Source organism: Sinohyriopsis cumingii, chromosome 4 (assembly GCF_028554795.1).
Source record: "Sinohyriopsis cumingii isolate HCF-2022 chromosome 4, ASM2855479v2, whole genome shotgun sequence".
Classification (NCBI taxonomy): Eukaryota; Metazoa; Mollusca; class Bivalvia; order Unionida; family Unionidae; genus Sinohyriopsis; species Sinohyriopsis cumingii.
The window spans coordinates 115,657,038-115,672,723 of NC_142964.1; the positions used below are offsets into that span (position 1 = coordinate 115,657,038).

The following is a 15,686-nucleotide window of genomic DNA, read 5'->3' on the forward strand; positions in this document are numbered from 1 at the left end:
GTATAGTTAGTTAGTCTGGGTCTGTAATATCAATGTACATTACTAATGTATGTGAATATATATGTGAGATGGATAGTGATTGACTGCACTCTGACTATATATCTGTACATATCTTGAGGGCCTCAAGGTAGATTAGTTTTATAACTAATAGAGTTACCTTCATTAAATAAAGTCATTATTATTATTCTTTATTATGGTTATTATTATTATTATTATTATTATTATTACTGTCTTCCATTAAAGACCCCATTCTGTTATGAGTTTCCATTCAGAAGCAGTAAACAAGAACAAGACTGTCAAGATGGCTGCTACTGTGGCCATATTTGGATATCATACTGTCACCATTTTCATTTATGATCAACTTGATATCACAAGAAATTTTCAGGTGAAAACCAATGTGACTTTTTATTCAGGAGCAGCAAGATGGCTGCCATACTGGCCATATTGGATGTCAGATCAGCACCATTTTCATTTAATCTCTGAGAACCATAAAAAGTATTTTGGTGAAAATCCCATGCTGATGTGACCATCAACCTATGACAAGAACTGATTAAGTTATCAAGGTCAGATCAGCACCACTATCATATAGGACTAACTAGACAGGATCTTTCATTTAGGACCAGGTAAATATCATAAAATGTCTGAAGAAAACACCATGCCCAGATGACTTTTCCTTCAGGAGTAGTGATAACATTTGTAAGATGGCTGCCATGCTGGCCATATTGAATGTTAGACCAGCACCATTTTCATTTAGGACCAATTAGATGTCATAAAAGGTCTTTTAGTGAAAGCCCCATGCTGATAGGACCATGATGCCTCAAGATTTTCAAGACAGATGTCTGAATGGCACTTTTCACATTTAGGACCAACTTAAAGACCTTGAAATGAATGGCAATTTTACAAGTAGTTAAGGAGAACAAAAGACTATCACTGATCTATTACCAACAGAACTAAAAATGAGTGAAAAGTTTGAATAGTACATTCAATTTTCAGACATCAATTACATTTTTTACAGTATACAAATTAAACAAGAAAATTTATGTTGGAACATATAAACAAAGGGATTTTGTTATCATGCTCAAAAACAATGAAACAATTAATGAAATACACTAAATCTAATAGTCAGAAAAGTTTTGTAAAGAAGCAGTTTTCTAATTTGAATTTCTTTAAGTTTTTAGTTTCCCCCTATTTAATGACAACATTACCATTATCAGTTTGGAACGATTGGTAAGAGGGTGGAATGACATGGTGGTAGTTTCTTCATAAATTCTGCTTACAATGTGAAGAAAAAAAACAATTTAATAATTGGTTAGACCAGTCAGAGTGTGCATGTGATTTGGATTTTTAACGTAACTTTAACAATTTTTCAGTCATATTGCTATGATGTCTGCAGTGTGGCAGTTTAAAGTGATGTCTAGCACTGGGGTATCTGATGCTGCAGACATGCAGCATCATGTCCCACCAAGTTGAATTATCTTGACACCAGACCAACCAGTTCTAACACTAACCTCTCAATGATGAGTGCCAAGCAAGGCAACTGCAAGTACCATTTTCATAAGTCTTTTGCAAGACTCAGCCAGGATTCAAACCTTTGACCTCCTGCATCCAAGGTGGATGCTCTAACCACTTAGGTCACTGGAGCAGTCAGTCCAGTCAGAAAGGGCTCATGAGCTAAAAAACATCAATCATAAATTGGGTGCCAAAGCAGAATCCACACTGGAAGTGACTCAATGCAATGTTAATTATTTAATTATTTTATGCTGATTGAGCTCTTTTGCAACCTAAAATTAATCAATTAACATCCTTCCATCTCCACAAACTTCAAACACTGAAGCCAAACCAACCGTGTCAACAGAATCAAAGGGATGTTAATTGTTTCATGCTAGTTGAGAAGGGGATCTAATTTTCCCTGCTGATGCCAGTTCAGTCACAGGATAATACACAGTATTACCTTAAATATACAATGGAAGCAAGATGTGAAAGAAAAATATTACATTTTTCACACACCCCTCATCTTGATAGGAAAACCCTCCTGGCCAGGAGGTTCACATATATGTAGGTGACATGATGTTGATTTAAACATAGAAGCGATGGGCTGAAATGATCGCTGATTGGGCATATAATGGTATGGGCCAAGGGGAACAATCAGACTGGCATCATTTGTATAAATCTGAATGGTCCTAAAGTAAGGACATTTTCTATCAAGTGTGGTCAAACTATTTTCCAGTGGTTTGGAGAAGAAGTCATTTATAAGTTTTTCTGTTTTTAGCAATGATGCTCTAATCGAAAGGCATATTGACACCACTGTTAACATTGCAAGGCCTTCATGTCACAATGTCTTATTTAAAATATTATCAAATTCTCTGTCAAGCGGTTTTTAAGAAGTCATTTAAATGTTTTCGATTTTTAATAATGATAGCATTATATCAGGAGTCTCAAACTAAATTGACCAACTCATATAAAAAGTAGCCAGTTGAAATGTTGAAACAAAAAGTAAACAACGTAACAATGAAATCTTTAAAAACTGGCTGGCTGTGAAGAAAAACATTATTGTTTTACAAATTCTGAGTGTTATTGTGGGCTGCTGGAACAAACTCCACAGGATGCATGTGTCCTGTGGGCCGTGTGTCCGAGACTTCTCCATATATGATGGTGGTTTGTCATCAACCTTATGTTCAAATGAACTGCAAACACAACTGACAATTTTGTTTTTTATTTTTTTCTCATGATAATCTTGATTAAAGGTAAAAAGAAAAATCTTCATTTTCCAGACTTGATGAGGAAGGCTCAAATCAATTTCTAAGATCAACTTAAGGTTAGAAAATAATATCCCTCCTACCCACATTATCTTTAGAAACAAGACTGCAGCCTTAACTTACCACAGCTATCCCTAATGACCAGATCACAGCCCTCCTGCAGCCACACTTCCAGCTGATGGAAGGGATTCTGCATTAATGCATACTGCTGACTTGAGGTGGTCGTGGATTCCTGCCCAGAGAAATAATGAATATAAATACTGTATTGAAGTTTGTTTTGTTTTTTTATTCCAAGTAAACAATTATTTAAATCTGAACCTTAAGTAATGCCCATTTTCAAACCAAATGTGCACAAACCTGTTCAACAGACAAAAGATGTAGAGACTGGAGACTCACGTGAGGCTTGTGCGATCTTGCCGTACTCACATTCAATATCATGAATGGGATAGTTGACCTTTTGATTGGCCAAACATGGCAGCTGACTTCAACTACTCTTACTGCATACCATTCCTAGCCAAATATAAACATACATGAAGCTGTGTGTCAATGTAAAAATTTACCTAACGGTATTTGGACTCAATGTAACGAGTAGCACGAACAGCCAGACAGGAACAAAGTGCTACTATATAATGCATAATTTGTAAACCTTTGTAACTTCAACAATTCTCTAACTCAATTTTATCAAATTTTCACCACGCACCTGAAAGTCTTGTGCAAATCACTATGCCCTAATTTCTATTAGTACACTGTTAAACATGCAGTCTCAGCACTCTACTTTTCTGACCGGTCAGTTCATTATTAGTCTCCTAGTTTAAATATAAGAGGTTCAGTCAACTATGGTTCCATACTCCTTTGTATATAAAATGGACCATACAAGGCAAGGGCATTCATTTACTGAGAAAATCAAGGTGTTATGGTCTATTATAGGTCATATACATGAAATGACAAGGGTATCACCATCAAGAATGTTCTGGTTGGAGCAGAAACGAATATGCGTACATTCAAATCAGAATATTTTCTTGCAAATATTCAAATAGAAAATTGGTAAATGAATATCTTGTTGTTTACTATGTGAATATGGCAGCATTTTTAAAAGCAACAGACAATGCAAAATATAAATTATGCAATACTGAATTAATTAGTTTATAATGGAACAACTTAAAACCTACCAAGTCACCCAAAATTCAAACTCTGCAGCACAAAATTAAGGTATGCATAATGTCAGAATTCGGAACCATCACATTTCTCACAACATCAACATTTCTATTCATTATCACTCTGGTACATCTGTAATGCTGCAAACTGATGGTCTACCAAAGGCAAACTGATGAAAAACATGGTATAGATTGGGAGTCCAATCAAAGGCAAACTGATGAAAAACACGGTATAGATTGGGGGTCCTATCAAAGACAAACTGATGAAAAACATGGTATAGATTGGGGGTCCTATCAAAGGCAACCAAACTTTTACCTAACAATCAATAAAATATCCACAAATTTCTGAACAGAAGTCCAGCATTCATTCTGTCATGAGCAGCTGTAGTCAATCCTGCAAGCCATTACAACTTTGACTCCCCCATCATCTTACCCCCAAAAATTAAGTTATTAAGTTATTACACAGCTATGAAATTAACCTATATTTAAAAGCAGCAATTATTCATTTCTTTATTTTCTTTTAAGTCAGTATGGTTCAGACCATCTAATCATTGGACTGGTAGTTAGGGAAGGGGCAGTGATTTTCTTTTGAGCTAGGTTATAATTTTTTTCTTTAACTTCAAGAAATGTTTCTTTTACTGGATTGTTTCATTGTGTAGTAAAAAAAATATATGATATTTTAACAAGTGGCATAGGCAAAGAAAATTTGCTTTTATTATATACCAGACTTGCTCCAGAATCAAAGCTTCGAAAATTAAGGTCACTCCTCAGCACAACAACCCAACCCCCTTTTCATAAATTCGCCTCACTTTCATAGGCCGATCATATACATGTGACTTAGGAAAGTGGAAAGACTGGGTTCACCTAATCTGTTTACAGTAAATTACATTTCGACATTTGGTAAACTATTTGACCCTATCCAAATAAAGCAAGTCCGATTCAGCAATGCATCATGGCAAGTTTATCACAGTTGTCGAAATAGTAAGGGGAAATAACTTTAGACAGACACGAGCACAATCCAAACTGCTTCAGCAAAAATTAATTTCCTGAAATGTAATGCAGTTTCTATTTATTTTTTCTAACTCACAAAGTACTCATTTTTGTTGCTGCAAGTATAACTTCTATTGGCACACACAAACAAGCATCAGACGGCATCATGGGAAATGTGACATTTTCACGTTAAAAAAATAAGGATATATTTTTTACATGTGAAAATATAGGTATGAAAAAATATGAAAATTATTTCGCCAATAAATTCCTGTATTTTACACATAAATATATATTAAAACATTTTTTCTATAAATCTGAATATCTGGTTTACATTTTAATCTATTTCAGAGCCAAAAATTTACACCAAAAAAAAAATCTACCCGAAAACTAAAATAGTCATTCTCTAATAGAGATGTCTAATTCACATCAATAACAGGTATGTAAACCAGTTGGTATGACACTGGAACAGTATCATTTAAGACGTAAGTGAAAAGAGTTTGGTGGTATAATAGATTGCTACTCTTTAATTTTACTGTGTATTTGTTAAGCTGTAGAAATGTAGTTTTGGAGGGGGTAAAATTAATTTTAATTAGGCAATACTTACCTGTCACTATTGCTTAGCTTAGCTATCTACTTTCATGCCAAAAATATATGGTCCATATGATGTGAATACATCCTCCCAGAGTGGAGAAAAATCAGTGTGACCCTTTGACCTTGTGCACACCACTCTGCCCCAGGCCATGCACAGAAGGTACATATAACTATATGTCATCTTTTCAAAGACAACAATTATGCAAGATATCAGAGCAGGGTAGGAGGAGGATATTTGGCAATAGCGACGGGTAAGTATTACATAATTAAAATTAGTCCCCCCACAAAAAAAAAAGTTTCATAAAGGTGAGGTCTCGATCATTGAGAGACTCATATGTTCGTTTGATTGTCTTGACAACCCATTGGGAGATGGTGGCAGCTGAAATGTCTACAGAGCCCTTAGTAGGGAGAAAGAGACGTTTCCTATCCTTTCTTTCTTTTCGCTTTGGAGACATTAAGATAGAAGCAAAGAGCATGCACTGGGCATAAAAGGCTATCTTGATCATACTCTACGCATATTTTACTGAGACTTGGAATCTTTATGGGTAAGGGGGCTACTGAAGTAAAACAGCCAGAGTCAATGAACAAGGCATGAATTTCACTTCTTCATCTCACCGAGGCAAGGGTGAGAACAAACACAGATTTGAGAGAGATCCAAAAAGGAAGCTTCACTCAATGGTTCATAAGTGGTTTTGGTTCATGACTAAAGAACACAGGAAAGATTCCATCTAGGCACAGGGAGAGCGAGACCGGTCTCTGAAACTCAAAAAACTTTATAAGATTGGCAAGATGTGGATCTGAACCAATGTCTGTGCCCTGCAAGAATTTAAGTGTGCTGGAGATGGAATCTCAACAGTCTTTGATAACGGATACTGAACATCTTTTGGTCTCAAAGAGGAACAAAAGGAAATCAGCAACGGAAGTTAAGAAAAGCAGATAGGATCAACATGTTTCCTACTGCACCAATCATTGAAGATTCTCCACCTGACATCATAAACTATGAATGTAGACGCTGTCCTGGCTTGAATGATGCAACTGGTGGCTCTGTCAGAAAACTTGTTCTGGCAGAGAGATTGTTTGAGATGAGCCAGGCATAAAGGTGGAGAATGTCTGGACTGTTGTGGAGAAGGGACCCTCGTTGTTGTGAAAGGAGATCCTTCCTCTGTGGTAGAGACCTGGGTCAATCTATCAAGAGATCAAAGAGATCATTGAACCATGGTTGTTGGGGCCACAATAGGGCAATGAGAATGGTCCAAGCATGTCGAATTTCGGACTCTTTGCAGAACTTGTGGTAGCTGTCGGAAAGGTGGGAAGGCATATGCGAATAGGCAATCCCACTGGAAGCTGAATGCATTGACTGCCCATGCCTTCTGATCCGGGACAGGAGACACATAAAAGGGAAGTTTGTTGTTGGGCTTGGTTGCAAACAGGTCCACTACAGGACTTCGCCAGAGGGAAAACAGGGACTCTGTTACTGAGTGGTGAAGAGACCATTCTGTGAGGATGGCTCGGTCTGTTCTGGTCAGGCTGTCTCCTAATATGTTCATCTAGCCTGGAACATGGCGAACTCAGTTTGTGACATTCTCTGTGGCTGCCTGTAAGAAAAGGTTCCAGACCTCCATGCAAAGTGAAGGAGCATGTGTGCCTCCTTGATGTTGTATGTAGGCTATGACATGTGTTGCCTGAGGTTACCATGACACATTGGCCCCTTATTAGATCGACACATCCTTGCAATGTTAAAAATACTGCTTTCATTTCTAGGTTGTTGATATGGAGAGACAATTTGGCCCGAGTCCAGGAACCATGGAGAATTATGTCCTCCGGCTCTAAATGGGCTCCCCAGCCTGAATCTGAATTCTGTTAAAGAACTGTATGGTCTGTGATATATATTAATCCCATGACCACCCATCTACACCAGTCTCCTCTAATTACATTACCACTGCAGAAAATTTTGAACTCCAACATATCCAAGATATTTATGCTCTAAGCAAGGGAAATTTCTAATAATCGTTCTTTTGACTAATTCCTTATTTTGTTTGGAGATTTTAAGCTATCTGGCAGATTGGATCTCAGGTCAAAAATGCTAGAAGTATTATACTGGAACAGTGTGGGCGAATACCATGAAGATCCTAAGGATGTTTTACCTAAATTGTCCGATTTATTTAATAAAGATGTATCTTAAATACTGAATCCTGTCATAATAAGTGAAAAAATGTGTACAGCAAATGAAACATCCACAAGTTGAATGGGATACAGCATGCACATTATAACAGCAGTCAGCTTTCAGTAACAAGTAGATGGGTGGAAAGTTTAAACTTGTGATCATTTCAATTAAATAGCATTGTTTTGGTTTATTGTAAACTGTGTACACAACTATAAATTTTGGTAAACTTCTTTCCAGCCTTAACAAAATGCAAACAAATTACAGAATTCTGGGTATTTTAAAAAAATCCAAGCACCATCTATTCTAAACTTCTAACTATTCTACTATTCTGGCTATAAATTGTTTTCCAGTCTTACTATACATGAAAAATAAGGAAAAGAGATGTCAAAACAAAATTTCATTTGCATTTTCCTCTAACAACTGGAGAAAAAGAAAAGAAAAAAATCCTTCATGCATTGTCATGTTGAATCAATAGCTGAGTGTATATGACTGTAATAAGATGACAGTGTCTGGTTATAGACAGACTTTTCCCTATTAATCACAGCAGTAAAATTGCATTCAATTATGATGCAAAACTGCATCCAATATCCTGTGGCACTCTCAACCACAAGCTAAATATTAGACCGAAAGGACCAAGATTTGTGGACATTTACCTTCTGCACTCACTTGTAAGTCGAGTAGAACTGCAAACAGCATAGAGAAAGATCTGCTGTATCATAATGTGCCTCCAGATGTTTGTTCTACTGATTGCTTCTAACAAACTGCACAGACCCAGATCTGCCAGCCCATTATGTGACAGCAGATCTTGGTTTGTGCAGTTTGTAGTTGGACTTGTCTTATAAGTGAGTATATATGGTATTTTAGAGTACACACTATAAATTACGTTTATTTCATCTAAGCTGGATGCACATGTAACAAGCTCTATACAGAATAAAACTTGAAAAAAAACTGTACAGTACACCTCAATATAATGCTGTTCGAGCCATAATAGTGGACAATATCTTATAAGTGAGGTCACCTTAAATAGAAGTGTTTTATACACAATATTACAAATAAATGACAAAATGGAATCCATGACCACACATGCCTTATAATGAGGCACTTTATCATGAGGTATCTTACAAGGAGGTACCTTATAGTGAGATTACTGTATCTCTTCAATCAAGTATGTTATGTGCACCAGAATGAGAGGTTAACAGACCCTAACATGTAGCAGCATTATACACTAGAGGTTACGAGTCTAAACTCTTCTTTCTACTTTCAAGATTCGAGTCAAAAGCCTGCACACAGATGTACATAGTATGCAGGGCCCAGGGTGGCCATGTTGCCTAAAGCACTCACTTTTACCGATCACTATCATACCACCTCTTTCCATGTGGATTCGAGCCTTGGGCTTCACTAATGTGAGTATGTGATAAAGCTTCCAGTAACTTCCCGTAGTTCAGTGGTTCTTACTGGTTTTTCCAGGATTCTTCCTCCAGCAGTTATACTGGCCGCCATGTATATCCTATCATGCACTGAGAAATGGCATTAAACAGAATAACAACAACATGATACCCAGTCTTGACCCAGATCTCCATAAGGTGCTGCAGAGACCCAGATCTTTTTAATGTGCAGCAAAGACCCAGATCTCCATTTGTGGAAGATCTAAAAAAAAATTGTAGAGCAAAGAACCACGTTTCGAATATGTGCATAACAAAGATCTCAGTTATAAACAGCATCGACCCAGATTTTCATAATGTGCAGCTTAGAAGCAAGTCCTGATATTGTAGATGTAGCACGCTGACCTAGACTTTGGAGATATGCTGCATATACCATATATGCTACAGAGACCTAGATCTCTTTTATTTGTATGCATAGACCCAGATTTCCATAATATATAGCATGGACCCAGATCTTCATAATAAACATGCAGATCTGGCTCTAAAATCTTCACACATAATTGCTCATAATACATGTGCAAATGAGTCAAGCAAAGCAGAGGCTAAGATGCACTCATGCTCTCTTACTATAAGAAACAACAGTATTAGACAGTCCCTACTGTAAAGCAGGTATAATCATGGATTCCATTTTAGCATTCAAAAGAAATATTACACATAAAATACCTTAATAGAACATAACCTCCCTTAAAAGAAAGTCCAATGTTATGGTTCTCATGAACATATTTATAGAGTTATGTATATTTAAGTTCATATTGTGTGCTTCACCTTTGTCCATGACTGAGGGAAGAGTTTTGGCCTACCTGACATTTGTCATTTTATTAAAGAAGTATACTTGGATTTGCGTTCAAGACCAGGTCTTTTACCAGTAAATTATACTGTCTACCTGATTTTTGCTGTGATATTTACTTGAAATTAATTTCAAGACCTGAACTTGCTTGCATATTTGATGGAATTTTCCATTAAAATGATCCTCATCCTAGGTATTTTGTTGTGTCATAGGTCAGATATGTCAGTCTGTATATAAAAGACTAGGTAAACAATGATTCATTACCGTTTTAAATTCAGTCTAAGGAATCATTTTCTTTTGTGTACAGATATAATTTGATCAGAATTATTTAAATTATTAATTGGAATTACAAACTGCTCACTGACTTTTTTGGACTAAAACACTATTTTGGGATTACTGAGGACCCATTCAAAGACATTCTTGGTTATGTCTTTGTGATACATCAAGACTTTTGGCAAAACACCACATTCAAGACTATTGGTACATCAGCACAAATACAACCATTGGTACATGAAGACATTCAAGATTATTGGAATTCATTCAGAACATTCTATACTTTTGGACTTGTGATAGAACATTTCGGTTTATTAGGGATTTAAATCACAATATTGTCTTTTAAATTTTCACTTTTGTGTTCAGGGGAAATAAATTATTTATTGATTTTATTAAACCTGCTGGTTTGGCTTCTTTCTGTTACATAGTTTAAGACCATAGGGTCATCACAGTACTGAGGAAGTAATGGTATTGATCCATCTGTAATGAAAGCTGTACTTAAAATCTAATAGACTAATGGATCAATAAATAGAGGCAGTACAAGAACATGTGAGAACTGATTAAAGGCTCGCTGGTGTCAATCATCCACAACAGTAAATAGGGAAAGTGAACATAAGAGAAATGGGTCACCTGTTCAATTTAATCAAGTCTGTGTATGTATACTTCAATGATCTAATCTATCTCACTAAGCAAACCAGACATTAAAATGGTTGACTGTGGATAAATGATCAGACATATAATTGTTTTCTTTATGTTTCTATTTTTTATTTGTTTTTTACTCTTGTTCAAATCATTTTATCATGTCAAACATGTAGTAAGAAAAAAGTTAAGTGCCACTGCAATGTAAATACCTTCAAATTTTATAATGTACCATAATTCATTTAAGGAAGCCAAGAAAGACACAGAGTATCTTTCAAAATTTAATACTGAATGTAACCCATATCATCAGCTAACCCATTTCCCTATTTTTTAATTGTACCAAAATCTTCACTTATTTAGAATCAAACTTCCTTGAAGGAAGTCAAAAGTGAGAAACAGAGAAGAAGAGATAAGTCTTAAAAGAAATTTGTTTCACAGATTAAACTAGATGGTGACCCCTTAAGTGAAATTAACTTTAAGACAGTGTATTTTGGGAGACAATATAAACTGCACAGCCGTGATTAAAAGCCTCTGGATTTCTCTGGTACTATTGATTCATTTATTTTTTTAATTCAAAACACAGACCAGATAAAGTGCTGGGTATGTAATACAGGTAATTAAAACTATTAATCTGATTATTCTATTGTGCCTATCTTCTTCCCATTGATTCAAAATCTAAACAGAACTGTATTGTCTTCTTCCGTCAAATGGATAGGGTTATTCAGTGTGTAGACTATAGGTACATTATTGACACTGTGTAAACTTGATGCACAGAAACAAAGCTGAAACGTTTCTATAAACCATATATTGTTGAATGCAAAAAAAATGACAGGAACCACTATTACTCAAAGCAAGGAAAGACAATCTGACAACCAACACCTTTTATGGACACAATTATTTACATGAAGTTTACAATGACATGCGGCTCCAAGTGTTTCAATCTTTCTTTTAACCTTACTTGTACCTAACATGCATTCTGCCTTTCAAAAAGCATGTTTAACACAGTGGCATGTGTAATTGAAAATGTCCAAAAGGTTGATTGTGAAATATGCTCAGGCCAAATCTAACTTTCAGAAAATTTCAGATTAAAACAAAACAAAAAAAATAATTAAAAAATTCATGTTGTACCGGTAGTTATTTCCTAGCATATGTGTTAAGTATACATGTATTCCTTTATTAAGATCTTGATTCACTGAGCGATTTTCAACAGTACACTTGTATTCTGTCTGAACTTTATATAGTTTCTCAAGTCCACTGAAATATTTTCTAGTTTCTTGAGTGTTTTATATATTCAGCCATAATGTTTACAGGCCCTCTCTGATAAATATCTTGCTCGAGTCTTGGCATCCTACTCAAAGTTTATGTACTATTATATCTATAGTGTACTTAGAAAACTGTAGGCTTCATTATCAACACAAGGCTCTCTAATGTCAACACAATGTCTTTCATAGTATCAGTTACAGCATGAACTTAATCATCTCACTTAGGTTACAGGTTTTTGATTGCAACTTATACAACATTTAACATGTACATAGCAAATTTATCTATCCATAGGGTATTGTGATTTTCTTTTGAGCTAAAGATAATTGATATTTTTTGGCAAATAATATCATGGACATAATAATATGGTGTCATTTTGCTATCAATCAAAGCAATATATTTTTCCTAGCTACCAACAGATGGAAATTAAACAAAAATGTAACAGTCCCCTGCCCCAGAACATTAAAGTGTTGATCCCTAAAATAATTAAACAATTGCGGTACAAATGGGTACATAATTTTTCTAAAATCTAGTTCTAATATATATATATATATATATATATATATATATATATATATATATACACACACACACACACACACACACACACAGAGAGGCATACATATATGCATACAAACACACACACAAATTTGTAAATTCAACAGGATGTCATTTTATTACTTTCGTCCTTTATACCTTTAACCATTTTTGCTACATAATCATGCTGTTCTTCAGGTAGATATAAAGAAACCAAGAAACACTTTACACAGTCCCTGGCTAATTAAAAAAAATAATTAACTGATACAAACATAGATAGGCTATGCACAGTATGTTATGGAAAATACATTAATGCATTGATACAATATACATGTATTAAGGTGAACATGTAAATTAAAACACAGGTTTCCTTAGGGGTCATGTTTAATTTGTATGTATCACTTTATAGATTTATATATATATATATATATATATATATATATATATATATATATATATATATATATATACACACACACACACACACACTAACACGTGTACACAAATATTGTTATTTTTTCTCATAGGACTATTACCTTGTCAGAATCAGAATCTTGGCTAATGATTCGAAAGAGAACTTTCTTTTCCTCAATTTGTGAGGCAAGGGATTCCATAGAGCTTCCAGGTGTTCTCAACGACAGTGGAAAATGTCTAGGACTGGACAATGACACTGACTCATCTGACATCAAGGACATTTGCTCCATGAAAAAGCCTTGTCCTTTGTCACCCCGAGAATCAAAATTTGTCCAAATGTCATTTTCTATTGAAGCTTCACTATCGGTGGACTGCACAGATATATCAGACAATTTTCGAGGTTTTGTGCTAACAACAGTCATTCCTGATTTTTTTATAAACTCTGACGAATCACTGTCAATACTAGGCACTTCTGACAATTCATCCTTTGTCAAAAGATTAGTGGTTGATGAAGACTTTGGCTCCAATCCTGCTACTCTTAAACTGATGTTACCGATATTATCCAGTGATCTACTCAATTTGTCTCCAGCCTCATGACGTTTTTCATCACCCTTCCACAATCGTGAGAACCATTTCTTCTTCTTTTTCTCATGTCTAGACATGATCACTGAAGCTGATGATAAGACTGGTTTTGATGATTCTTTGTCCATTCTAGAAGTTTGTCATATGAATCGCTCAGTTGTTGTTGAATGTCGATGGAAGAATCTAATTTTTTACGTCAGGCATCCATTAGACAGGTTCACAGCATCATCTCTACAACAAATCTGTGCACAATGCTCCAAGTTAATTTGCAGCTTTTAATCTAACTATCTGGTTTATACTTCAACACAATAGCATATGCAAGCTTATGACATTGATTAACCAATTATAAACTGAGTGCTTTCCTACAGCAGAATGACCAGCTGGCGTACTATGCCCATTTTTGGTCCCAGCCCTAATGTCCCTACTTTACTGCTCCTTTGCCCGTCTGATGTTCAAAAAGATGTCAAATAAAGGGCATAAACAATATGACAAGAGTCACTCAAAGGGACTGAAGCTCTAATACCCTAAAAGAATCTCCAGGAATTCAAGATAAGACCAAATTTTTTCTTGTTTGCTAGAAGACTTTTGGTGAAAACCCCATAGTAATATGACCATCCATTCAGAAGAAATAGTGACAATATATTCTTTATGTCCAATATGGCAGCAATATTGGATGTCAGCTGGCACCATTTTGATTTAGCATCAACCAAGTATTATAGAAAGTCTTTTGGTGAAAAAGCAAAAACCCATGTCAATTTGACCATCAATTTTACAAGAATTGTTATAACAATATTTCCAAGATGGCTACCATGATAGCCATAATGGATGTCAGATTGGCATAATTTTTATTGAGTACCAACATAATACTATAATAATTTTGCTGAAAACCTCTTCTTGATATAACTTTCCATTTTGAAAGAGTAGATACCATAATATTTTCAAGATAGCTGCCATGGTGGCCAATTTATTTGAGGCCATGCAGATCAGCACCACTGACATTAAGAACTTACTAAACTTGTCATAATTATTCTGATGGAAATCCAATGTCAATATGACTTTCCATTTAGAAGTAGTAACAGTAAAAAGATTTTCAAAATGGCTGCCATGGTGAAAACACTGGATATCAGATCAGCACCATTTTAACTGAGTACTTAACTAGACATAAAAGTAAGTCTTGTGGTGAAAACCCAATGTCAATGTGACTTTCATCTTGGAAGAGTTGCAATAAAATTTTCAGGATGGCAGCTGTGCAGGTCATATTGGATATTAAATCTGCACCAATTTTTTTATAAGATAATCTGGGTACTGTATCAAGTTTTCTGGTAAAAACCCTATTTTGATATGACTTTCCATTTGGGAGTAGCTACAAAATGATTTTCAAGATGGGTGCCATGGTGGCCATATCTGAAGCCAGAGCAACACCAGTTTCATTCAGGATCAACTAAATATCATAAATTAGCTATCAATCCATATATCAATATCAATATTTTCAAAATGACTCTAATGGTTGTGGTCATAATCAGAACAGAGCCATTTTCATTTAGGGCCAACTAAGACATCTCAAGTCTTCTGGTGAACTTTTGGTATGCCTTTCCATTCAGGAGGATTAGCAATAACAAGATTTTCAAGACAGCTGTGATAGTGGCCATATTGTATGTCAGATCAACGTCAGTTTCGTTCAGGACCAACTAAAGGATGTCTTATGTTGATAAGACCATCTATTCGAGAGACCCCAATGGCTGAGTGGTCCAATGCGCTCACCATTACGGATTACTGTCATCTCACCTATGCATGGATTCGAGTCTCGGGCTCAACCAATGTGGGCATGTGAGAAAGCTTGCTGGCAGCTTCTTGTGGGTCAGTGGTTCTTTCTGGGGTTTTCAAGGGTTCTTCCTCCACCATTTATACTGGCCGCCATGTATAGCCTATCTTGTGCTGAAAAAATTGCAAGCTTTCTCACATACCCACATTAGCCGAATCCGAGAGTCAAACCCACGCAGACAGAGGTGAGATGGCAGTGATCTGTAACAGAGAGCGCTTTAGACCACTCGACCACAAAACTGGACATGTTAAGCCAGGCAATATATTTAGTATGAC

The 15,686-nt window shown here is 35.7% G+C and overlaps 1 protein-coding gene across 6 annotated transcripts in view; it reads right to left on the reverse strand.

Moving 5' to 3' along the window:
• LOC149801933 (multiple C2 and transmembrane domain-containing protein 1-like) overlaps positions 1–15,686 on the reverse strand; it is a 237,077-nt gene that overhangs the window by 81,993 nt on the left and 139,398 nt on the right. For 5 of the 6 annotated variants that reach the window (XM_089956319.1, XM_089956318.1, XM_089956316.1 and 2 more), the window contains one exon: positions 2,880–2,988. In XM_089956319.1, coding sequence (XP_089812445.1) covers positions 2,880–2,988 — 109 coding nt within the window. Of the gene's footprint in view, positions 1–2,879; positions 2,989–13,129; positions 13,832–15,686 lie in introns of all 6 variants that reach the window. The other variant, XM_089956320.1, reaches the window with a different exon arrangement.